The sequence below is a fragment of the Anomalospiza imberbis genome, chromosome Z, assembly GCF_031753505.1.
Source record: "Anomalospiza imberbis isolate Cuckoo-Finch-1a 21T00152 chromosome Z, ASM3175350v1, whole genome shotgun sequence".
NCBI classification, from domain to species: Eukaryota; Metazoa; Chordata; class Aves; order Passeriformes; family Viduidae; genus Anomalospiza; species Anomalospiza imberbis.
Window position 1 is genome coordinate 42,936,031 of NC_089721.1, and position 25,879 is coordinate 42,961,909.

At 39.6% G+C, this 25,879-nt stretch overlaps 1 protein-coding gene across 2 annotated transcripts in view; it reads left to right on the forward strand.

The window, feature by feature from the left end:
• The first annotated feature begins 2,312 nt into the window (after positions 1 to 2,312).
• RORB (RAR related orphan receptor B) overlaps positions 2,313 to 25,879 on the forward strand; it is a 131,938-nt gene continuing 108,371 nt past the window's right edge. For both annotated transcript variants that reach the window (XM_068177425.1, XM_068177424.1), the window contains exon 1: positions 2,313 to 2,451. In XM_068177425.1, coding sequence (XP_068033526.1) covers positions 2,445 to 2,451 — 7 coding nt within the window. In that variant the 5' untranslated portion in view covers positions 2,313 to 2,444. The remainder of the gene's footprint in view (positions 2,452 to 25,879) is intronic.

The window sequence follows — 25,879 nt, forward strand, 5'->3', positions numbered from 1 at the left end:
GTTGGTTTAAGCAAGAACAAGATGTCTTGACAATATGAAAAGAGAATGCATGCCTCCTCTTGAAATTCAGCTGTCTTTTGTTCCTGCTGCTAGGTGAATCTCCAGTAAGGAAAAAAAAATGTTCTGGTTCCAATTCAAGTAGATGGAATCTCTGCTATTTCTCCTAGTTGCTTTTGTAAGAGCCATAAGCACTATTCACTAAATTCCATATTAGATATCAGGTAAATTATACCCATTATGAGATGAGACTTCCTAACGTGGTTTGCAAAGTGATGCATAAGAGTTGTTTTATTGCAATTACCTCAGAAACTTTTTGAACATGAAGAACAGATTGAATAGATGATTTGTGGGAAAATCCATAGAAGAGAATCCTGGAGGCAAGCCTAACTGCCACCAACCATGTATACTAAAATCCCAATTAAAAAGAAAACATGCCACTGTGAATTCTATGTCTTGTGAAGTGAAAAGATGGAGAGCATGTAACTGTTACTGAAAGGTGTGCTGATATAAGTAGTCTAAAAGCCAAGTAATTGGTAAAAGTTTCTGGATGAGAGCCCACATGAGTAGTAACAACTTTGCATGCAGTATATAAATTGCATAAATACAATGGTCAAGAATACAAATACCATTTAGTATCTTAGGCATGAAGAATTTCCTTTTCTTTTTTTGTTTTTTTAACTGACCCTGTCTTCACTACAGTGAATGCAGTTAAAATTCACCGTGGTCAAATAAATCTAGACATTTGCAAAATTGGCAGAGTTGATTCTTTCATGTCTTTGTCAGTTGCAATTCAAACAGGTGTTTGAATGAGGCTGACCACAAGAACTTGCTTCCTCTAAACCCTGGAACCTATTTCCCCAAGAATAAAGTTCTGCCAGTTTGCAATAACACTTCACTTTGTATCTTTCCTACAATAAATCATAAGATAGGAAAAGACATCAAACGTATGATCTCTTGCAAAACAGACTTAATAGAACTTAGTCTGATAATTCAAGTAGTAATAAATAAATCTATTTTGGTATGTCCATACTTTATTAAACAGTATGAAATATGTATCCCATTTCGATTTATGAGGTCTATATAGTAAGTTTGTATGAATACATTTTAGTTAAATCAGAGGCGCTTTTTTTTATTATAGGCTTGGAGCTAGGAACTGTAAACCTTGATAATAGGAAGTTGTTTTAAGATGTCCTACTGAACTCCGGTTGTGTTCCATGATCTATCATGCAGGAAAAAAAAAAAAAAAAAAAAAAAAACCACATAAAACAAAACCGTAATTGAAAGGATCTCGTAATCTTTTTGTCTGTTTGGGTGGTTTTTGTTGCCTTTTTTGTTTCTTTTGTTTGTTTGGGGGGGGTTGTTTGGGTTTTTGTTTTTTTCGGGGACAAACATCAGTTTGTCTATCAGTTAATCAGAGGGAGAGTTGTGAGTCGTGAAAATCCTGCTGGCCGCAGAACACACCGGTTTCCGCAGAACCTTGTGCTAGTCTTACACCAGAAAACAAATTGCTTTCGACGTCCAGAATCACTCTTTAATGAGAAAATGACTCACCACCAAACTTTCCCATTCCTGTCGGAAAATGAAGTTTCCCGATGATGGTCACACCGTGGTGACTGAGCGCTTTCGCCTTCTCCCCGGAGACACCGCCTCCTCACTAACAACGCCACACGGGGTGATTCTCTGCGCCCGCTGCCTTTCTCCACAAGCTCCAGAGCTCTGCACGCCGGTCCCATCCTTGCACCACCACGCCCAGCCTCGCCTGCCGGGCAGGACCCACCGGCGCTCCAGGGCGAGCACAAGTTGCGGCGTGGATCCCACGGAGCCCGCGCGGCCGGGCCGGGCCGGGCCGGGCCGGGCCGGGCGGCGGCGGCACACAGGGCGACCCGCGGCGGCGGAGCCCGACGGGCCGCGGCGATTGGCAGCGGCGCTGACAGCGGGCGGGGCGGCGGCGGCGGCGGCACCGCCCACCGCCCGCTATAAGCCTCTTTGCCGCTTTTTCACTGGGTCTCATTTTCGCTCCCTGCATTGCTGTGTCTGCGCAGTGGAAATCCGCACCGGGGAGCTGCTGAGGGGCGCCGTTGTCATGTGAAAGCGCACATGCTCTGCCATCCACGCGGCACCCCCCTCTCTTCTGCCTCCGCGTGTTTTTCCTGTTTTTTTCTAACGTAACTCCTTTCCTCCTCCCCCCCCCTGCTCAGCCCCTCGCCGCCGCTCGGCCGCCCAGGCGCCCCCCGCAGAAGCTCCGCCGCGGGCAGTCGCGGGGCGGCCGCCCCGGAGCAGCGCGCCCGGCGGCGGGGAGCCCGCGGAGCCGTCCCGGAGGTATGGTTTTCCCGGCGGAGGAGAGCTGCGGCGGCTGCCACCTTCGCGGGTGCTGAGACGGGATTTGTGCGGTGCAGTTCCTGGGCTCCTAGCTTCATGACTGCTCGGAGCGGGGAACCAACACCATGCGAGGTAAGCGGGCCGGGGGACGGCTCTCCTTTGGGAAAGGTGCTGGGGAACGAGCTGGAGAAGGGGTTTCGTACTAGGGGAGAGGGTCCGGGGGAGAAAGTTGATAGGTCGTGCCCGCCCACCGGCGTGGCTACTTGACGGTATGATTCCTGCACCGGCGGGGGCCGCGACCCAGAGCGAGGAGCCTTCCGCAGCAGATGGTGGGCGAACGGCCCTCGCGTACCTGTCCTGGGGAGCCCAGCGCCGCCCTGGCCCGTGGCGGGTAGGCAGAAGGGAGGCTCAGGTGGTTGTCAGTGTCTGTGCCGTGAGGTCTCCACCTGCAGCTGCCCGCGGGGCGCGGCAGATTGTCCCATAAGGCGAAATCCGCTGGCGCTTGGTCTCGGGTCGCTGCCATCACGGAGAGGGTTTGCGCTTTTCTCCCCAAAAGTTATCTGGACTTTGTTCCCTAACCGGCATGTCGCCTGGAGGCCCCTATTTCCCATGGGTTGATAATTGGGCGTCAAGGGTTGCGCTGCCCGGGTACCCCCTCCCCGTGCCCGCAGGTCTCTTCGGGTCCTCGAGCATGTGCTGCCTGCGCAGCCCGATCGTGGAGGGCGGGAGAGACTTCTCCAGGGCTTCTTGCAGCCGCACTCGGTAGGGTCCCGCCGGAGAACAGAGTATCGCCACCGACGGGACACCCTCAGCCATGGAGAGCTGCTTGTCCGGTGGTGCTGGAGAGAGGCTGCGTGCTGGCACGCCGGGCACCCGAGTGGGTGTGTAGGGCTGCGGAGGACATGGGAATGCGTTGTTTCCGTGTCTCCCAGGACCAGGCTCCCCTGCGCCCCATCCCCGGACAAGGCGAGCGCCGACACCGGGGCAAGAGCAATCCCTGTCAGCCTCGGGCGTCCGCGGGGTTTACACAGCTCCTCCATACCCCATCTTCCACCTTGCTCTTTATCACCCAGTTTGGCAGAGCGGTTGCTTGCCTCACCCATGGCTTGGTAAAAGGGACAAAAAGTAGTCTCTGCCAGGGTATTGGAACGGAGGAGAATGGCTTATGGGGAGTGGGACGCGCTCGGGGTTGACAGCGGCACTGCATGCAGATTTCTTGATCTTCCGTTTAAGGACGGGACACATATGCTATAAAGAACTTCTAGCTAGAATTTCAGCTTGTTTGATGTCATCTCCTGTAACAGCATGTGTTAACAGCACTAACAAATCACACGTGTGTAATTGGCTTTAAAGGAATTGTAGCTATGACATTTGCGCAGATCGACTTTAAAAGACCGTCTTTGCCCCCAGCATTTTTTGTTAGGGTGTTGGTTGTAGGGCATCTGGCAATAACTTGCTAAACGATGTTTGTTTTTCTTAAGAGCAACAGGAAACAAACGAAAACACTCAGTTCTGTAAAGTGGCCCCTGTTGCAGCTTTTCAGCTTGGATTGGAAGTTTTCTATTTGAGTATGTGTTTTTGTGGGTTTTGGTAGTGTTTGTGTTTTTTGTTTGGGTTTTTTCGTTCTTTGTTTTTCTGCGCACCAGAGCGCCTCCAATTTGAGTAAAGCCAGTCATTGTCTCAGGGGTTGTTTTTCAAAACGTGCCCATCCAGTGGCCCCCTGGTCAGGAGCCCCAACTCCCCTTTCTTTGGGCAGTTCATCCTCGCAAGCTGTGGCCTGCACAAGGGTGAGGAGTCATGTCCTCCATCTCCTCAGACACTTTCCTTCTAAACAAGGCCCACGGTGGTCTAGCTGTGCTGGGCAGGGAGAGGGAAGCAGATCTTGCTGCACATCTGGTTACATCTCCTGCTGGATCTGCCCCAGCTCCATAGCCATCTCTGCCACCCCTTCAGCTGTGCTTTCAGCCACTGTGAAGAGGTGCAGCTCTGTCCCTAGAATGCAAATTAGTACTTGCATTGTATTTATGCTTACTCAACAGGGAATTTACAGGTGGGGGGAAAAGGGCTGAGATGGATAGAGGAGAGAAACAAACAGGCGACTTTTAATCTCGTTTGAAACTCATGTGCAAGAGGTCAGTAAAGTGAAGTTTTACAACAGGTGTGTGTCCAGGCAAGAGCAGTGCTTCATACCACCTCAATTAAAAAGGAGCATTACATGTTAATGGAGCATCTGTCTTTGTGGCTTTCCAAATAATGGAAATAAACAAGTGTCACAGTTCAGAGATTGTAAGCTCCCATGAATTGGTGCTTTTAGAGAGCTGTGAGCCTTCTTGTAAGAGTGTAGTTGTTTTCAACTGTATTTGCACTTGGTTTGAAGGAGGAAGCACTCAGTCTTGAACATGTGAGCTGTTCCCCCAAACTTTCCCAGCTGCGCTGTGATCCTTCCAAGCTGCAGTTGGTGCAGTTAGCACAACATACCTGGGATGTGTAGGGGATGCTGTGGTGCATTACTGCTCCACACTGGAGATGGAGGCCAACAAGTGCCTGAAAATACCCAACCTGTGTTACTGCCTGCTGAATTCCAGAGCACTGGACAGTCACGTAGACTGTCAGTTGTCGTATCCTGTGGATGCCAAGCTAACATTTTCAGCTGTTGTTACAGTAATTGGTCATGTTCTATCCAAAATAATAATTTTCTGCACTTCAAACCTTGATTTCAACCCCATTAAGTATATGTAGCCATACTGAATCACAGCAGAACAATATACAGGATGCTGAGCATTTGTTGATATGGTAGGTCCTGATGTTTCCCTCTGAATGGAAAATGGAATTTTTTGGAGTTGATGACTTTTATACCAGTATTTTATAGAAGCAAACATAGGTGTAAAAGAAATTTACAGTGAGTGTTCATCACAGTCTTCCTTCCATCTGTCCCACTCCTGGCAACATCCTGTGAGGGAGTTAAGAATATAGAATGTGTACTTCAGTATGTTCTTTTAGAAAAAGAAGAGAAAAAGCGCTAAAATGATTGTGCTATTTAAATGAAAATGAAGACTTACATTTTTCCTTGTACTTTATTTCTTACTGAAATGATTTGTAAAGTTTAAAGCTATTAAAAGTTAGTCAATTCTGTGTATAATGGAGTTGTTACACAAATGTGGAAGGTTGTGGCAAAAAAAGTGTCAAAATATCTACTTTTGTGCTGAGAACATACTACTCTTACACATACAAAAGTAATGTTTGCGATTGCAACTATTTGAGTTGTGAAAGTGACATTAGTACCCAAGTACTCCACTTATTACAAAAGTAATATTTAAACTTTTAGTTGAAAATCTCACTAAAAGCTTTTTTGTTACATTTTAAAGAAAAGGAGCACCACAACACCCTGAAGCCAAGTTAAGTGAGTTTTCTGTGTAGTTTTTTCTTGTTGGTGTCAGGATGAGCAATAAGGCATGTTGCATGATGTTATGTAGCTATTCCATTTTCTTGGCATGACTGAAATATTTGTAAGGAATTAGAAAAGTGATCAGACAAATTCTATAGGCTGTATTTCTAAACGAGCTTATTAAGTAACACATACAAAGACACTGGCTCGCTTAGAAGTTCTCCTCAGTTGAGTAGATGAGTGCAGGGAATCTTTATAGACTCATTAACTTCAAAGGAAAATTATTTTGCAGTTTATTTCAGGAAAAGTAAATGTCTCTATTTGTAATATGTAACATTAATATTCTAAAATAAATTGATGGCACTGAGTATTTAAAGAAAGGACTTACTACCTTACTCCACCATTGTAAAACCAATTTGTCCTCACAGTGTAGTGCATCTAGCAATTCCTTAATTGAATAATGCTATTTGACTTCATTGGGATTCCTTGATATGTAATAAAGCACGAGTTTCTGGTGTTAGGTGTTCACAGGTAAAATTTAATAAATGTCAGTAAATGCTTTGAAAATCATGAGTCAGTAATAAACTGTGTCACATAATAAAAATACAGATGTATATAGTCAATAAACAGCGACACACCTCTAGAATGAACAAAAGTAAAAGGGAAAGCATGAATGTCCATTTGTACCTCAGAAATACTTTTACTTTGCATTAGATCATACTTACATTCTGTACGGTATCTTCCATTTGTCTTTAATTGTAATGTGCTACAGTGTTGGGGATCAAAGGAGAGTACATAATGAAAGTTCATCAATAGATAATATGATTTAATAGCATGTAGATATTATATAAGAGTTTTTTTATAATAAAATTAGTTTTTTAAGTTACATTTGTTTTTCATAGATGGAAGTCTGGTGACAGCTAATTTAAAAACTACAAAAATACCGTGTGCACTGGCTGGGAATAATTTATCTTTTGTGGTATAGAAAATATCTGACTTCCACTGTTGGTCTTTTACAAATCCAGTGGCAAGCAGTAAGTTGGTATGATTTTTCTAATTTGACAGTGCAGTAGTAGAAGTCATTTAAATTGTGTTTTATGGTTAAAAACTATTTTTGGCATTTGAGGAGTGAATCTGTCAAGGAAAAAAATGTTCTGAGTAGACAAGAATTCTGGAAGTCGTAATTCCTGTTTAAAATGTACTTGTGATAATTTGTGGAAAGTCTTTAGGGTGCTATGGAAGGTATGGCTGTATATCATAGTGATGTTTACCTCCTCAAAAACATGTGGGTAAGGTATACCTTCAACAGTACTGGGCTTTATTAAACAATTCCAGGACCCAGGGTCTGCCGTAGCGTGCACACGTTACCTGATACAGGAAAACAGTTCAAATGAGTGAAAGATTGCCAAGTTATCCACTAAATTCCTGCCTCAAAAGTGGTGCAGTGAGCTCCCAGAAATTAAGGTCTGCACTGCGAAATTGTATGCTTTGTAGCTGAAGATGCACACAGGAGTAAATATTGATTGAAGTAATCATCTGGTGAATAGAAATGAGCTTAATTAGTACAGCAGTATAATGGTTTATGTTAACTAGCTGGTTTGTAGTCCATACCTGCCCTTTCAACCCATGATCCTGTCAATTTTGCTTTTAATGAGGGAAATCACAGGTGTTACATTTATGGTAAATTGTGCTAAATATATTAGTTGCTCCAGTTTCAAAACTGAAATAATTGAAAAAGATAAGGAAGTCTGAGCATTGCTACATAATCATGAGATAACAGTAGTGTGTTAGTGGTCGTACATTGTTTTACAGTTCTAAGTTGCTGTCTTAGATCACTTGCTGTTGAGCTTAGTAATAAACCTGTTATATCAACTTAAATCAAAGTGTAGATTTTAAAAACCTGATACATTTTAATTTAAAATCAGTTTCTTTAAACAGTAATTTTAACAGCTTTGTACATTTAGCACAGTTGAGGCTTTCCATAATGACTTTCATAGACTAGCTGTAGATGTCAAAATGTTGTTCTTTGTGCTCTGTGTTTAAAAAAGTTCAGTGTTGTTTTTTCTTCCGATTCTGTATGCAGTCTGGCAAAGTCTGCAGTGCAGCTTGGAGAATAAAACATCACACAGTGTCACTGGGGGTGGCAGACAGAAGGTGTCTTTTGGATTGTGCCATTTCCTTGTTTGGTTCTAATATTGGTTTCATGAGCATATTAAAAACTCTAATTTATGCACAGGATTGAGAATAGAGTACAGCTGTGATGGCCTGGTCCTTATTTGACTGAACAATGCTTACTCACTTGAGTGGTCCTATTAAAGAGACATTTGGCCCTCTGCATTTTTTCAGTCTTGGAACTATTTTTTATGAAGCAGAAATGTTCGTGCTTAACTTTGCCAGACACATTCTGCTGGAAGTTTATGCAAACAGAATAACAGCTGTTCTGCCTCTGCTACAAGTATATACACTAATTTAGCTTGACATAAGTGTTGTTACATTGCTCTTAATTGTGAATTATTTTGATGAATTGCCAATTTAGATGGATGTATACAATTTTTATGGAGGATCTACACTTCTACTGCTGCACAAAAATGCAATAATTTTTTAAATATAAATTTAAAATCTGGATTTTAAATTTACATTTTAATTTTAATTTTATCTGGATCATGGTCATTTAAAACCACATGCTTATTAAAGAGTAAGCTTCAAGTAATTGAGTTTGCTTGACAGACAAATTCATTTATGAAGAGTTGTCATGGGCCTTGTATATGTGAGTAGTTCAGTCAGGGTTTATGGGACTATTCACAGAAATAAGGCAGGCTGAATTTAAGACTGCTTGTTCTGTATCCCTTGGAAACCCAATGATTTAAGATTGTAAGCAGCATGAATGATTATAAAGGCCACAGGGAATCAATATCATAAAAAAGCATGCCAAATTAGAAAAAAAATTCTTGCTCTGAAATTTCAGTAAAATCACCTTCCAGTCATCACTGTCTGCTGTTCTTCAGTGTTTGAATACAGCTGTTTGCTATATAAATGTTTGCTGGAAAGAAGTGTTTGTAGATACGCTGCATGTTTTGTCTGCTGAGGCTGACACATAAAAAGTATTCAAAAACATTGTTCTTCTGCCAATTACCAAAAAACTACTTTGTTTAATTGTTATGCTTAGGCTCATTGCTCTGTTGTTGCTAGTAAATAGTGGCCAAGCAAAGATTGGAAAGATATTTAAGTAAAGATTAGGAAAATACATATATTTGTATTTTATTTATGCATGAATCTGCTACATAGGGTAATACATATTTTAGTATGGCTAAAAGACAATATAATTTTAAGGGCAATTTTGATTATTATTACAAAGTCAGTCTATGAAGCAGTTTGTCTACTTACAGATGTTCCTCAGGTGATTTCACATTTACCTAATTTGTTTTCGTTACCCCTGGTCACTTAGTTTTCAACAAGCAAACTCCTTCCATAAAAAAATTACTCTTTTTAGGAGTCATATTTCTGGTTCATTAATCCATGGTATTCATAAGTGAGGTTATCCTTCAGAGTGACACTTCTAAAAAAGATAGGCATTCACATTACATTTATTTTTTTCCCCCCTCTGAAGCAATCCTTTAGAGGAAAAACATCTTTACAAGCAATCCATTTGCTACAGGTTTCAGTTGTTGGTGTTTTTTTGTTTTTGTTTTTTCTCTTTGTTTTGTGAGGGGTTTCCTGGGTTTTTTTGTTTTGTTTTTTGTTTGTTTGGTTTTTTTTTTGTTTTGTTTTTTTTTTTTTTTTTTGAATGAAGACATTCATGGGGGAAAAACAATTAGATCAAAAGAAGGCAAAAAATTTAAATTGCAGTTCGGTCTACTGTCAAAATAATGAGCTGTCAAATGGGTGGATGGGTAGCATATTACATTTTGTTGGTCTCAGGTGAAATTATGGTACTCCTAAAATAAACTTCAAATGTAAAAGGTAAAGAGAAAGCTGTTTATAAATAAGCAAGTCTTAAATTATTATTCCCACTACAACAGGAGGTTAAGAGCAATAGGCTTTATGCACTTGCATAGTTTTCAGAGGTTAGATTATTTAGTGTGCATTATACATTGAAAGTGTACACTTGTTTGAGAGAGATTTGGAAGCTAGTCTCAGTCCAAAGCTGGTGGTATCTGTTAGCTATAACACTGAGAACTGTTCAGCAAATATTTTTCCAGAAGATTTGTTAGAAATAAGGATCTTTTGGAGAAGGACAGTTTAGGGATTTCACTATATGTGAACTGTATAAAACAGAGTTTAACAAAATTAAGGACTGTATTTTCATGAAAAGTGCTGTTTAAAGACATTGATGTGTGTTGTCTTCTCTTTCCTTCCTGGAAAATACATCTAGTATTACTAGGTGAGGGTAAATTTCTGCCAGTCAGCTTTTTGATTTGAGAGCTTGCCAGAGAAGTGCATTTTGGAAATCCTAAGACTTCCCTGCTAGCGCATTTTTCCTTGATCATTTGTGCATGTCAGCAGTGCAGTACTGGTTTTGCTTTTCTAAACAAGATGGAAAATGAAAATAAATACTACATTTCAGGTCCTGGCTGAGTGGTGAAACAGGTGCTCTGTTGTTTCTTTTCATATTTTTCGGTCTGGAAGAAGAATGAAGCACCAGCTGGCTTTGAAAAGCATTGCTTACTTCAGTGCACATTGTTTGGGGGATTTTGTACAATATTTGTACAATGAACTGTATTTGGTAATTAATTGGAATTAACTGAAAGCAACTGGAATAAACTGAAAGGAGAGACCATGCACAAGAACTGAGGCCAGATACTCAAGTGCAGTGGCAGCACGAATATAAACAAATGCAGCACAGTCTAGAGGCACAGAGAAGTTATGGCAATAGAGAAGACATGTATTAATAAGGCACAATGCCCTACACTGATACCATCTTTGTGAAGAAAAGACACTTAACTTTTGGAAAGAGTTCCACTGGTGGCCAAGGAGAAATTACTTTAGTTTGTTTAGGAAGTTACATTAAACCTGTTATTGTTTTCTTTCAGTGTATTATATAAGCTGTTCAAGTACTGTTGTTGGAAGTGTCTGTCAGCAAGCCAGACTTCTCCTTTTAATTGCACAAACCACTCTCTCTGTAGGAATATTTATGGAAATGGAAAGGTGATACAAGAAACACCAGCTTAACTGTTTTGTTTAATGTATGGAAACCTCTAATAAATATTATACTCTAGGTAGTATATACACACTACTGCACCAGAAGTCTTTTTTTTTAGATATACCCACTAGAATACTGGGACATTAGCAATTAAAATTAGCAGTGCATTGAAAAAAGTAAAGAATTAGCAACACTTTCACAGAATTTTCTTATTCAGAAATCTGTGTGTTTTATTTAGAATACTAGTTTCCTTGTAGCCATAGCCAATTTTTGAAAATTCAGTTTATATTACTCTCTCACATGAGTACTTGGAATAAGGAGGAAGATTAAAACAACGATGTCAGTGGAGGCAAAATATTGTTAATTAACATCCATTGAGAGTAATTTAAACTACAGATTATTCCATGGCTTGAAGAATGTCATCATGTTCCACTACAATTCGTAAAGCAATTCTATGTGCTTATGAAAATAAACTCCTTATTCAGACCTGGTTGAGAAAAAAGGCATTACCAGTGCTGTAGCAGCTGTTACAGTATTAAAAATAAAACTTCAAAAGTATCTAGTAATCTCCATAATTTAGGCATATTTTAATTAATAATTAATATATTATTAAAATAACAGAAAGAAAGATATTGCATGCAATATTTGCACTAACATTTAGAGAAACAATGATAACCACACAAAGATTTTATTTTTTTTGAGAAACTGTTTATATGTGAAAATATTTCAAGCAAATGTATACTACAGTAAATTACATCAACTGAGTGAAATCTGTTTGCAGAGCTGTATGTCTTTGAAATAGAATTCCCTATAGACTTTGCTGGAACGTCTTATGTAGAAATCATGGAACAATATGTTCTCATTAATTGTTTACAGACCACTGTTTTTTAGAAAATGGGAGAGTTAATAGTTTTGAGTTCAGTGGATAAGAGGGGAGAGAACTTGTGCTGTCCTAATACAGGTGCCTATGCAAAAGTCAGTTTCTTCATATATCATTGATTTGTGTTTGCCAAAATTCCAATATTTATTTTTAAAGATATGATTGGCCAAGATATGTTCTAAATCAGCATTCCTAAGAACTCTAGTGGAAGTGCTATGAAAACAGAACACTAAATAAGACCTTTTGCAGCAAGCTGTTTTCAGGCTTCAGCAGAATTAAGGAGAAAAAGATTGCACCAGCTGCATCATAAAACTGACGGAGAGAAATGTATGCTTTCAAGAGAGAATTTAATCAGGAGCAAGAGAAAATGGGGAGGTAAAAAAGGATGGTAAATTTGTATAATAAACAAACTGAATAGAAAAGGGTGGTGTTTTGAAATAGAGTTATATTCAAGGAGTAAGTGGAAATGTAAAGGCAAAGAACAACATAAAACAGAAGAGTGAGGAGATGGAAAGGGTTTGGATGTGAACAGTCCTGTACTGCAAAGTGCTGGACTTTTCAATTTCCGCTCATTGCAGGTGGAGTTAACTACAGTGGGCCTGCTGTTGGAAATGAGAAAGAGAGAAGTGTAAGTAACAGAAAGAGAGAAGAAAAATAAAGAAAAGAACAAATATACAATATGAATGTATTCATTGGTGTTGCATGTAAATTTGTTGTAATGGGACTTCATATTATTTGGTATTCAGCTAAATGCTAACATTAGACATCCACTTCCATTCATTCCACTGTGTAAATCTAGACCTCCTCCACTTCGGAATGCTGCAAGTTGGGGCATCACATATACAGTTATGTAAGCTGTCTGTACAAGCTTGGCATTCACTGCACTTCAGCCAAGTTACTTATTTGTGAAATTGAAATATCATTTGCAAAATATGTCCAAAACTGATATTTTTAAACTCTAGATGAAATCAAATTTTATTTGGGTAATTTTTTTCCCTATCTTTCTATTATTTTTTCTGTTCATCTTTCTGATTTTTTTTCAGTCACTTTGGCTGAAAAGCTGTACACTCAGGAAGAAAGGTACTTGTGACTGAAATTCATTCACTTGTTAGAAAATGTATAATTGGTTCCCTAAACTATACATCATACATCGCTGTGTGTTACAGAGAGTTATTTGTTACTTCTGACCTTTCCTTTCATTTGATTTGCTTTGTTTGGGATATGTTGCTACAAAGAAGTAAGCAGTTAGTTAAATCTTGGCCAGGTTACATCTCCATGAGGTACCTCTATGACATAGTCATGCTTGTAGCCTTGGAAATAGATTAGGTGCTTGAGAGTTGAGTCTCTGCTTCTTGCTTGCCAGCACCTGCTCTTTCTCCTGTCTGGTAAACAAATATGCCGGTATCTTTCCATTTGTTTGTTGGGTTTGTGTGTTTGTTTTGTTTATGTGGGGTTTTTGGGGGCGGGGTGTTGGGGGTTTTTGGTAGGTTTCTTTGTTGTTGTTATTTGTTTGGGGGGAGGGGTATTTGATGGATGTTTTTGATTGTTATGTGGGGTTTTGGTGGTTTGGGGTGCTTGGTTTAGTTGGTTTTTGGTTATTATTTTTTTAAAAAACCCACAGATTTGTTACATAGATTTTAGCTTTTGGAGATGCTGATAATACTTGGCAATAAAGGAATAGTGTCCTATCTGATTGCAGCATAAGATTTTTTTGTAAGACAGAAAAAACATCTTCAGATCTTCTCTCCATGTTCAGAAGAAAAAGAGAAATGGAGAATTCTCTTACAATGCTCTCCATTTCTCCAAGACCAGGGTGATTTATAAGTATATGCCCTTGACTAACTTTTCTTTCTATGGCAGCCCCACAGAGCTTATTACAGAACCCAGCAATTGCGGAACTCTCCATGACCAAAAAGAAAAATATCTCAATTTTCAGAAAACTACACTGAAAGTGTAGAAGGTATATTTATATGAAATCTCTTGATTTCCCACATCCCTCTTGGAATTTTCTGTAAGTCCTAAGCATAAAACAGGCAGAATGCCAGGCTGTCATCCGTTAACATCTATTTCATCCTCTCACAGGATCAGTTGAGCTAGAGGAGGGTATATGTCTCAGAGTATTTATGCAATTACTGAAATGTTTAGGAATGCATCCGATTTTTAGCCAGTCTTAACCGGTATTGTCTTTTGGGCACAAATGAGCAGCAGTATGAAATAATTTCAGGAAAACAAATGCTATTAAATGCATATTGTGATTTTTCATAATGTCCAAAATAGCACTTTTTTCCTACATTTCACTGTGGAACCAAGACAAAGGATGACCTCTTAGTTTACTGTCAGGAATGATATGAGTTGTTTAGGAGTTACATTTCACTTAAGGATTAAGGCTATTTTTGTGTGTGCCTAGAGCCTGACTGTTGATATTTTAAGGAGCATTAAACAATTAATATTTTACATACTGCTCAGGAAGTTAGCCAAAAAGGCTTTGGATTTTAGATGTGTGTATAGAAATGTTGCATATTTTGTGAGGATATAGGTGGTATTTTGATACATTTGTGTTGATCACTCTCTTAAAAATTAAGGGATGTTATTTTCCCATTATGTGAATTTAGCAAAACATTTGCAGTAGGAGATATATGCACAAAGTAATATAAGTATACAAACTTTTCTTTAATAGATACATATTTTTTAGTTTATAATGACAATTTAAATGTGAAAATAAAATGCCATATTCCAATCCTGTTTCTATATCAGATTTTTTCTCTTAATCAGTTGTTACGATGTATGTTTATTGGTTTGGGGTTTTATAGCAGTCAACGTTTTTAGATTTTTTTTGTGTTGCATTCATTTAAATTCCCATCTCCACTGCCCTCTGATTACTGGCTACTTCTCAGTACATTTCATATTCTTCTGGTCTTTGTGGTTGTTAATTTTGTGACCTGCTTCTGTAATGGGCATACTGGCAGACTCAATAGAACAAGAGGTGTTGAACTATTGAGGTGTTACAGGTGAACTTGGAATATGATCCTTCCACATAATTAGTTAGTCTTTAGAAAGGCAGATTGAAGACAAGTCTCCATACCAAAGTACTACACACTCATTAATGCTTTCTTTAGTGGCATTTAGCAACTATTCATATACAAGAAAACCAGGAAAGCATACTGAGTTGTGCTGTTTAATTTGCTTTGTTCTGCATTATGGTTTCTGCTGATGTGACAGATGATAGTTCCCCTTCTGTTGCAGATATGGTCAGCATCTTGTACATTAAGGAAAACAAGCAGAAGCCTTTTGTACAACGAAATTTTGTCAGTCGGTTAAATTGGAACTTTCTTAGGCATTTTGCTCTTAAGTGCCTTCACACATGCTATATTTTTTAACTGAAAAAGGTGCCAGATTTATACCTCTTCTGTACCCTGCAGAGGTTTAGGATCTGTTCCTGAAGGGATTTGTGCCATGCAGATACTTGCATGGGTGGGGTGGGTTGTGTGCAAAGTCCTTGTCAGGCTGATGTTGTTTGGTGCAGGCCTAGTGGAGGTCAGGGAGCTGAACTGCCCGTGACACTGGAGCTGGCTCTCTCCCATGCCGCTCCCCTGTTGTGCCTCAACGGTGACCTGGAAGGACCCATTCCTGGGGCTGTTATAACCTTGGCCTAGCTGCTGACAGTGACAACAGGGGTGCCAGTTAGTGCCAGGTGGTGGCATTTGTTCTTCCTTTCTAATGAACAAAGTCCATTGAGGACTGGACTGACACCACCAGCTTACTTCATGCAGGCCACCAAGTGCCATGGCATTTTTATTTTGCTCAGTCACTACTGACCTGGTGTTGAACCTTCATGTGTAATCTGTATACCATCTCTCTGTTGACCATTAATTTTAAATGGCTGTACTTGGTAGAAGAGGTTTGATTCTGAAGTAAGATTTGTGAATAAAGCATAGTATTATGTAACAAATACGTAAAATATCTCAATTTACTTCTTGTGGTTAGATGCTGAATTTGACTGTGCTCTAACAAAATGCACAAATTTTAGGAAAACTCAAATTTTAGGAAAAAGAGCTAACCAGACATACAAAAAGGGAGCAGCAGGAATGACAGGAGCATCACAATTTTGCAAAAAGTAAAGAGAATCCTGTGTGTTATAATAAGCTTTTCAAACTATTACAGAAACATGAGAATCTCTGTTCTGTTATGTACATGTCATTTTTAGATATTGTTTCATTATCCAGTCGTGATAATGAGGAGATAGTATAAATGGGTATTGTAGGGGAGCAATGCCTTTATTATTCTTAAATGACAAGTATAATACCATTAAAGACAAGTGTATGAAATAATTTTGCTTCTGAAAATACAATTTTTTATGAAGTCACACTTTTAGAAGCATATATTGAATCTAATTCTCTGAACACTACAGAATTTCAGTCTCAGGTGTCTCAAAACTTTAGAGTAGGACATTTCTTACTCCTTTATTTGAGCAGCTGCTCTGTATTTGAGGGTTCAGAATGGTTTTACCTTCATTTAGCACATAATTTTGCAAAGTTCATCTCTGGCCATCTAGATTTAGTGCTATCATTATGTTTTTACATAATTTTTTTCCTGTAGTTTGCAAGTATGTTTTCATCATGAATGAAGTTGTATTGTGTGTTCATGTACACCCATGAATGTACCCAACATGATCCTTTACCCCTTGAGTATTGACATAAGCTCTCAATTTTACCACTCTACAAACAGTCTTGTGGCTGTTTCAAAAGTACAATATGAAAAATTCAGATGTGGGGGAAATTTACTTTGGAGTAATGTAGCATTCAGCTATCAACACAGAAATACTGCTTTGATGTTCAGAGTAACAGACAGATGCGGTGATACAATTTTGGTTAAAATTAGATTAATTTAATCTCTCATCAGTTGATTTAACTTGAGGTCTTATTGGTACTTATATGGCTGATCCAGTTGTCCTGCAGGTTCATATCTTACATTAACATTTCTGCCAAAGCATATTTGATAAATAAAACACAGGTTTGTCAACAACATATGGAAAGCTGATTTGAGTAATCTCAAAAACAGGCATTTAAAAATCCATATTACTAATATAGTCATATTTATACTTTATTTATCATCTGATTTTGACTTGCTTCTTCCTTCTTGTTCCTTGTCTGAAGAGGTCTCACTATTAAATACACTTCTTCAACAAACTCATGCCCACAAAGGCACATGGGTTGTGTCATCCTGCCTTGCTGAAACTTGTTTCTGCAGTTGCTAGGCAGCCCCATTTAAACCAGCTGAAAGCACAGAGCAATTCCCCTCAGCAGCAGATTTCAATTAAAGATCTGGACATACAGCTGGTTTCTCTGGCTGGTCAGCTCCAGTAGTAAAAGGAAAGGCTTCAAGAGCTGTGCTGTTCAACAGCTTGATTCCTTAGGGTTTTCTGTAGTAAATTCACTCTGGGTACTTTAGAAAAAATATTTAAACAAATAATTGAGCTGTTTCTGTTTTCTCTTGTATACATCAACTTGCAGGGAAAGCTAGTGTTTGCATTGATTGTTTTTTCCCTTCATTTTCAAAATAGATTTTATCCCCTCTGTGGTGGATTGAGGAGAAAAACAATGGAACATGAACCAACAGAAAATCCCATCTTAATCTACAGTATGATTAGGAATCCCTCAAAGATACTGTGCCAATGCTCTCTTCTGCCAAAGAAGGAAGTGCATTTTCAAAAACATTTCATTTGTTTTCAAAAACATTTTGGGATCTGGTTGGAAGTATTACATCTTCAGCAAAAACTGAGAATAATCAAGAAGCTTTGGGATTAACATATTGCCTTGCCATTCTAAAATAATTTTTTTTAAGTCTATTTATTTAGGAGTTAGCAGAGAACTCAAAATCTGTGAAGAGGAAATTGAATTAGAACTACATGTGCTGTGTTATGGCTGGAAAACCAGAAGTCACAAAAGCAGGTTTTGGTATGGTGTCGTTTGATAAAAGCCTGGTTAGTTGTGCTATCTTAATCAAGTTAAATTAGTTACACAATCTGAAGCAGACATTGAAGGAGCCTTTTTATCAACATACAGCTATCTTGCACTATCAAAATGTAAATACTTCACTATTGCACATCATGTTCGTGGGCAGGTAAGCCAGAATTTAGCCATTTACTTCATTTTTAGAAATGTGTCTCTAGTTCTGTTCCTCAACACTCTCTTAACATACATTTTTCAAAGGTGATACAGAATTACACTGCACTAATTTTTTTCATGCAAATTCTGATAATGGATAGGCCTAACCTATTATTTAGTCTTTCTATGGAGAAGCATTACTGAAGTAAGCAGTGAAATCATACGGACTGAGTAGTACATTTTGCAAGGTGTTTCACAGCAGTGCAGTAAAATTTATTACAATTTGTATTCTGATCTGTGTTGCCAGAATGCAATTCTCTAGTTTCCCTTAATTTGCCAATGTTACTGTAGAGATTTTCTGTAGACTATTATTTTTTATTATTTTTTATTATTGTTATTATTTTGTATTATTTTTATTATTTTTTAAATTTTAAATTATTTTTTATTATTTTTTATTATTATATTGTGTCCAAGGGCTTGCTCTTTCACCAGGTTCTCTCCAAATGCAAAGAATGTTCTTTCATTTAGCAGAGAAAGAGATGGATGCTGTGTGTCCATTTTTAAGTAACCATGTCTAAATAGTTTTAGTTCTAAAGAATTCCTGAGGTTTGTTCTCTTTCACTCTTTCTAGTTACCAGAGATGGTCTCTGGGGCTTAATTCATGATTTTTCCAAGCACGTCCACTGAGATCATCACAGTGCTACCCAAAGCTGGTGCTCTGTACAAATCCCCATGATCCACTCCATATTGTGTCTTTGCTGTCTCATTTAACGCCATTGTCCATCCATTAGGAGGTTCCTGATGTCTTCTTGCCCCCTCCCCCACGTGGACTTCATGTAACCCTTTGGATGTCAAAAAAACTCAGTAGCACCAAAAGGGTTTGTCATAGAGCAGTATGGTGAATTTTAAGCCAAATTACCAGGACATTAAATCAGGAGAGAGGATAATGTATTCACTTAACACTCAACAAGGGCCAATAAAGCTTATTATTGATAAGGATCAAGTACTTTTTTTGTCCTTGTTCAGGATGTAGGTAAAGATTCACTACAACTTCTCTCAACATCAAAAAAAGGAAAAGCTAAACAAAAAAAAACTTTTTTTCCTTAAATGTCTGTTTTGATTTTGCTGTTTTGGGTTTGTTTTTCTGAAAGCTGCTCAAAGTATTGGGGAAGTGATATGTTCGTGGCACATTGTGTAGTGCTATGATATTCAGCACCTGAAAGATGAGGTTGAAGCCACCAAGACCGTAAGGTCTTGGTGAGACCTTGGAGAAATGGACAGTAGCAGAAAATGGATTTTAGCAAAATAAACATCTTCCACTATGGTCTTCTGTGAGAAGACTGTTAAATTAATTCTACGTCTGTGTCCACAACAGTTAATACTAAAAAAAAAAAAATTAGTAAGTACTAAAAAACCCTGTTGTCATCAAATAAATATGTATCTTGCTTCAGTTTAGGAATAATGATTTCTTTTCCAGACATTAAGTCTGGATGAAAAAAACACTGTACAGGTGAGAAAACCACCAGGACAGTTCCCTACCAAAAAAGCATTACATGCTAACTCTTCTAATGACTTAAGGGTTATTGGAGTGTTCCCAGCCTACATGTTTATTGTCTAGTTCATCACCAGATTAGTTGTGTGTAGGGAAATATTTTTAAAGGTTGTGTTGGTCATATCTTAGGATGATCCTTGTCTGGAATGCCACATACCATCTTTCCTCTATTTATACTGAGACAGGAGGAAAGGATAGACATCTTTTTTCTTCTGAGATGGCAGGCCAGATTATTATGAACTTAACAAACAGTAAGCTAGGACAGGCTGATGTAATGGTCAAACCTATAAAGTCTTGTGATTCGGCTATTTGCTTATTCAGAAAAGATGGAGGAAGAAAGGAGAGATAGCAGGTTGGAGAATAAGGTCAGGAGCAGGGTCAGATTGGGTGCTGTAGCTACAAACGATGCACAGAATTTTTCTAGGAATGTGTTGAGCCTGTTGTTAATATTCTGTGATGTGTTCTGAGAGAACCTGAGAGGAAGAAGGCTTTAAAATATATGTTGCAAAGTCACTTTCTCTTCTTGTCGTATAAGTGAAATATTCTCTGTATCATCTTTATCCCTGAACGGTTAATAACTTTTTTTGCAGCTATTCAGCGTCTTTCCATCTCTGAGTTTAAGAACTTCACTAAAAAATTGTTGCTATGTTCTTTGTGGAAATGGTATGATATCTTCTGGTCTGTGTTTCATAGCAATTGTGATGTGAAGATCAGCAAATGGATACTGCTGACTTGAATTTTGACCTACAGTAATCATCTTGGATGGAGGAAATCATATGAAGTCAGTGTTATTCTTGCCCTTGCCCAGCTTTCAGCTTTCTCCTTGTGACACATTTCAGTCTCTAGCAAGTCTGTCTGAATGATCCTCCTATGGAAGCTGTGTTCAGTTGTGCAAGAAGCCTGCTGTAGACAGGCCAGGAAAGACTGACTGTGGTAGAAACAGAGATGTTCTTGGGCATCACTCTGGGGTGTATCTATGGAGCAGCTGTCTGGGACAAGCACTTTGAAGGCTGCTTCTTGACAGGTTTAGGGATGCTGAGGAAGTGTTTTTAGGAATGGCCCAAAGGCAAAGATAGTATACACAACAAACAAATTTTGTCCAGAGCAAGTTTCCCAGCTGTGTTCTCTCAGGATAATATAGATGCAGATGAGAAACATTACTGGTGATTTAACTTCTTCATTACACTGCTATATAATACCTTAGATTCTCTTAAATTAGCAAACTGAGTAGGAGTTGGTAGGAGAGCCATGGGACACTTGTAGAATAAAGTGTGATTGACAGAGATTCTCTGACCATCTAAGGACAAATAGGCAGTATGAAAGCAGTGTATGTCAGAACCCTACTAATAGATGTAGGTATTTTTTTAATGATGATCTTCACATAGCTGCATGGTGTAAATTCTGGTCCATGTATCATGTGTGTAAATCAGTCAAGCACTTACCAAGTTGAAGAAGCAAAATTAGGGTTCATACAGAAGGCAGCTGCACTGACAAAAATTATATTCACCTGCTCAGTAAAATAAAAATAACAAACTGGGCGATTGGGAGGAAATTCTATGAGTCTACTCTCTGTAAGAAATATTGACAATGTTTTTCAGAAGTTCAAATTCAAGACAGTCATTCTGGTAACAACGAGTAAGTGTCATTAGGAGGCTTCTCGCCATCTCATTATGATTTTGTGATACCTACTCTAAGCAGAACAAGTTAAGAGGAATAGACATTTTAATAGTTTCTGGAGTGTACATTTGGAAGGCATAGCCTGATGTCAGGCAGAAGGTCCTTGTTCCCCATTTTCATTCTCTTCTGTAACTCTGTTGAGAATATTACTGTTTCTGCTGAAGTTAAGTCATTAGCCTGTGTGTCTGAGGACTTCTTCCCAACCATAACTTTGTAAGAACAAGGTGAAAAGGATAGAGCCAAAATGGTTTTGCTCTGATAAAGCATTCCAGCCATCTGTTCCAGTTTACTTCTACTTTGACTTGTATTTCTCTTTTTACTAGTCTTGTTCTTTCATCTGATGTTTCTGCATTCTTCTCCACTTTTTTACTTTTTCCTCTTCAATCTCCAGATTTCACCTTTTCTCTCTGTATGTGGATTATTCCTCCTCTATAGCTCTAGCCCTTAAAAATATGGCTTTTCACTAGGCACAGCTTTTATGGTCATGTTCTCTAAACACACAGAATCACACACACACACACACATGCACAGACAGAGAATCCTAGGTTGGAAGAAACCTTCAAGATCATCGAGTCCAACCCATACCTTAACACTGCAACTAAACCATGGCACTGATTGCCACATCCAGTCTTTTTTTAAACACATCCAGGGATGGTGACTCCGCCACCTCCCCAGGAAGACCATTCCAGTACTTTATCACCTTTTCCATAACAAACTTTTTCCTAATATCCAACCTGTATTTCCCTTGGCACAGCTTAGACCTCTGAATCTCCAAAGGTCATGCATGCAGTTCAGGCTTTCTAATGAGATTAAGTTAGTTTCTTTAATGTTTTCCTTATTGAGGGTGTGTCTGCAAAATTAGTCAGTGCTTGTCCTGGACCTACATAGCTCTTTGGTGGGTTTTCACAGCTCATATTGTCTCCAAAAAGGTTAAATATGTTAAAAGAAATGACTGATTTCACTGTAATGCTACTGATTTTGAAGGTTAAGTTTGTGCTGGTGTAAATTCACCTATATTTTTTCGGATGCCATAAAAAGGTTATTATCCACCAAATCATTATAAATTCAGTTTTGTACCTATGATAGGTGATCAACTACAAAATTATGACTCTAAAAGCCTCTTTTTGCCTGCAGAATCATTAAGCTCTGTGAGGACATAGGCCTTCCACATTTAGCTTCTGCAGAAATTAAAAGTTCCTATTTTCTGCTGCCTTTGTTTGTATCTCTCAGCATAGTCCATACAGCGCAGAGAGTGTTCCTCTGCATTGTGCTCTTTGGAGGGTCAAATCCATAAATACGCAAAGATATACCTTACAGAGCAGGCTATATACTGAGCACTGATGCTTCTCATTTGTAATACTTTTAAAGATTCACTGAGTCAGAAGTAGGGTAAGGATGATCCTTTAACCCCCAGAGAGCAAGACTGAACATCCAGATTACATTCTCAAATCTTGGATCTATTTTCCAGATTGGAAACTAACTGGATAAAGTAGCTACTGAGTCTGGAACTGAACAAAGATCTTCCTCCTACGGAGACTTGGTGACAATGCTAAAGAGCCGTGCTCTCTCTCATTGTCCCTTGACCTTCACCTTACCTCCCCCTTTTACTAAATAACAGGTAGTCCAAAATTGAACAGTGACATGAGGAAAAACTAAGAATACTAATGACCCCTCATAACATCTTTGAAACCTCTGTGAGCTCATAAAGGTGAATATTACGGTGTCTTCATTCCTCAACATATATGCTTTAGCTGCCATACCATGCAGCAGTAAAAATAATTGTCTGGATTTTCAACTTGTATTAATCAACACTATTCTGTTGAAAATGATGTTGTGATAATTTTCTCCAGCTGATAATTTGCACGAATGGGTGAGTTGTATTAATGTTTTTAAAAACAATAATTAAGACATCTGTGTCAAAATAAAAAGTCATCATTCACTTTTAAAGGAATGATGAGAGTGTCTTCTAAATATACTGCTTCAAATGCCAAACATTGAACTGGGATGTTAAAGGATTATCAACATCCCCAAAAATGAAGCTGGATAAGGATGGCTTGTTTTGTTTGGAGTGTGTTGTTACCACAATTTTTTTTCTTTGCACTGTAACAAGGCAAAGTGTCTTAGTTCCCAGTTTTGTATGGTGTATGCATCCACAGTGATCACAAAGTTCACAAACTCGGGCTTGGTACAAGTGTTCTGCTGAGTGGTGTGGATCAGCAGCAGCTTCTGAAGCGTGGGGACAGTGCTGTCCCCAGTGGGTAGTTCTGGCCCCTGGCAGCAGGACTAGCTGTGGGCAGTGGGACAGCAGAAGAGCAGTAGGATTGGGTTCTCAGTCATTTCTTGTCCTACCACATCACCAAGGTACTGTTGAGGATAATGAAATTAATGTACCTTAATTTATGGGCCATCCTGTGTAGCGGGTTGTTCTTTATACAGTCCCCATCTAATTCAATGGAGATGATAGAGCAAGTATTACTGAATATGGGTTTATTCTTATCTCAAAGTATCTGTTTTTTCTGTCCCTTAGTTTGTTGCCTGTGTACAATAAAGATGTTTCACAGAATTTCAAGGGCATTTAATTGTGATTTCTCCTAAAATATTAGGTAGCAAACTGGATAATTTATTCTTTTATGTTAGCTAAACTTGATCTTCCTGGATTACTTCTGACTAAATTCACTCAGCCTTTTTCAATTTGCTAATTGTAAGACAAAGACAGACGGTATCCAAAGATACACTGGTCATTCAAGCTGTATAGCTAACTTCAACACAGATAACTTGTCCTGGTTTAGGACAAATTAGGGGGAAATCTCCAAAGGAGCCCCTTAAAGGAAACAAACCTCCACAACTCCTCCCCCCCCCACTACCAGGTTCGGGAGGAATTTCCTCGGAGGAAAAGTGGAAAAAACTTGTTTATTAAGCAAGAACAAAAAACACTCCCCAACACAAGAAAAGAAGCCCGAGATGACACCAAACATTTTCACCAGTCCAAGAGAGGCCAAACGGCTTGGGCAGTCTGCTGAGGAGAGTGCTGAGCTTCTCCGTAATGCAGACTCCGGAGGAGTTCCTTGACGTTCCCGAATCAAGGTCCGAAGCAGGTCCGATGTCTTCAGGGAAGGGGAGGAAGGAAGGAAGGGAAAAACAAAAACAGAGAAATGGCAAAAAAAAAAAAAAAAAAAAAGCAACGAAAAAGCAAGAAAAGCAAGAGAGCAAAGCAAGCAAAGCGGGCCTAAAGCTAGCAGCAGCAAGCCAGAGCAAGCAGCCAGGGGAGGGACACGGCTATAGACAAAACAAACTGAGAGCACGGGAACAGGAATACACGATTGGGATACAAACCATGAAAATGTCCTGTCACCCCAGGACATTCCACCCCTTATCCCATATCGTGAACATGTTCATGAACACAATATAAAAGCTTTCATCTCGCGTTCTCAAACCTTCCACACTTACACATTTCCTTCCATCTTACTTGCTCAGACCTTTGACACTTTCACGTTTCCTTCTGTCTTATGTCTGTATGATCTAACATACAGACAATGGTGGTAACGTTCAGCAAACAATGATATCATCCCACAATCAGATCTCCCTGAGGTACACAATGGGTTGTCCCATTTTTCTGCATTATCCACCAGGTATAACCTGGTCCTTGAGCAAAGACAATCCCACAAATGGGTTTGCCTGTACTCGAGGCAGGATTAATCCATACTGTCTTCCCCAACAAACCCCTGACATGGGCCACTGGGACTTTATCTCCATCGACTATATTAGGGGGCTCAGACTGGGCAGGACCTGCTCGGTTGGTGGAACTTCGAGTGTTAACTAACCAGGTGGCCCTTGCTAAATGCTGCTCTCAGTTCTTGAAAGACCCCCCACCCAATGCTTTCAAAGTGGTTTTTAACAATCCATTGTATCTCTATACTTTACCTGCAGCTGGTGCATGGTAGGGGATGTGGTACACCCACTCAATGCCATGTTCCCTAGCCCAGGTGTTAATAAGATTATTTTTTAAATGAGTCCCATTGTCTGACTCAATCCTTTCAGGAGTACCATGCCTCTAAAGGACCTGCTTTTCAAGGCCCAGAATGGTGTTGCAGGCTGTAGCATGAGACACGGGGTAGGTTTCCAACCATCCCATAGTGGCTTCTACCATGGTGAGTACATGGTGCTTGCCTTGGCGGGTTTGAGGCAGTGTGATGTAATCAATTTGCCAAGCCTCCCCACTCTTGTACTTGGACCACCGGCCCCCATACCAGAGGGGCTTCACCTGCTTAGCCTGCTTAATAGCAGCACACGTCTCACAGTCATGGATAACCTGAGAAATGCTGTCCATGGTTAGATCCACCCCTCGGTCTCGTGCCCACTTATAGGTGGCATCTCTGCCCTGGTGGCCTGAGGCATCATGGGCCCATCGTGCTAGGAACAGCTCTCCTTTGTGCTCCCAGTCAAGATTTATCTTCAACTCCCCTATCTTTGCAGCCTGATCTACCTGCTGATTGTTTTGCTGCTCCTCATTAGCCCTGCTTCTGGGGACATGGGCATCTACATGGCGAACCTTCACAGGTAGTTTCTCTAACCGGGTAGCGATGTCTTTCCATTCTTCAGCAGCCCAAATTGGTTTTCTTCTGCGCTGCCAGTTCGCCTCCTTCCATCTCTTCAGCCATCCCCACAGAGCATTGGCTACCATCCAGGAATCAGTATAAAGGTAAAGTTTTGGCCACTTCTCTGCTTCAGCAATGTCCAGGGCCAATTGAACAGCTTTGAGTTGCGCGAGTTGACTCGATCCACCTTCTCCTTCGATAGGTTGTGCAACCTGTCGTGTGGGGCT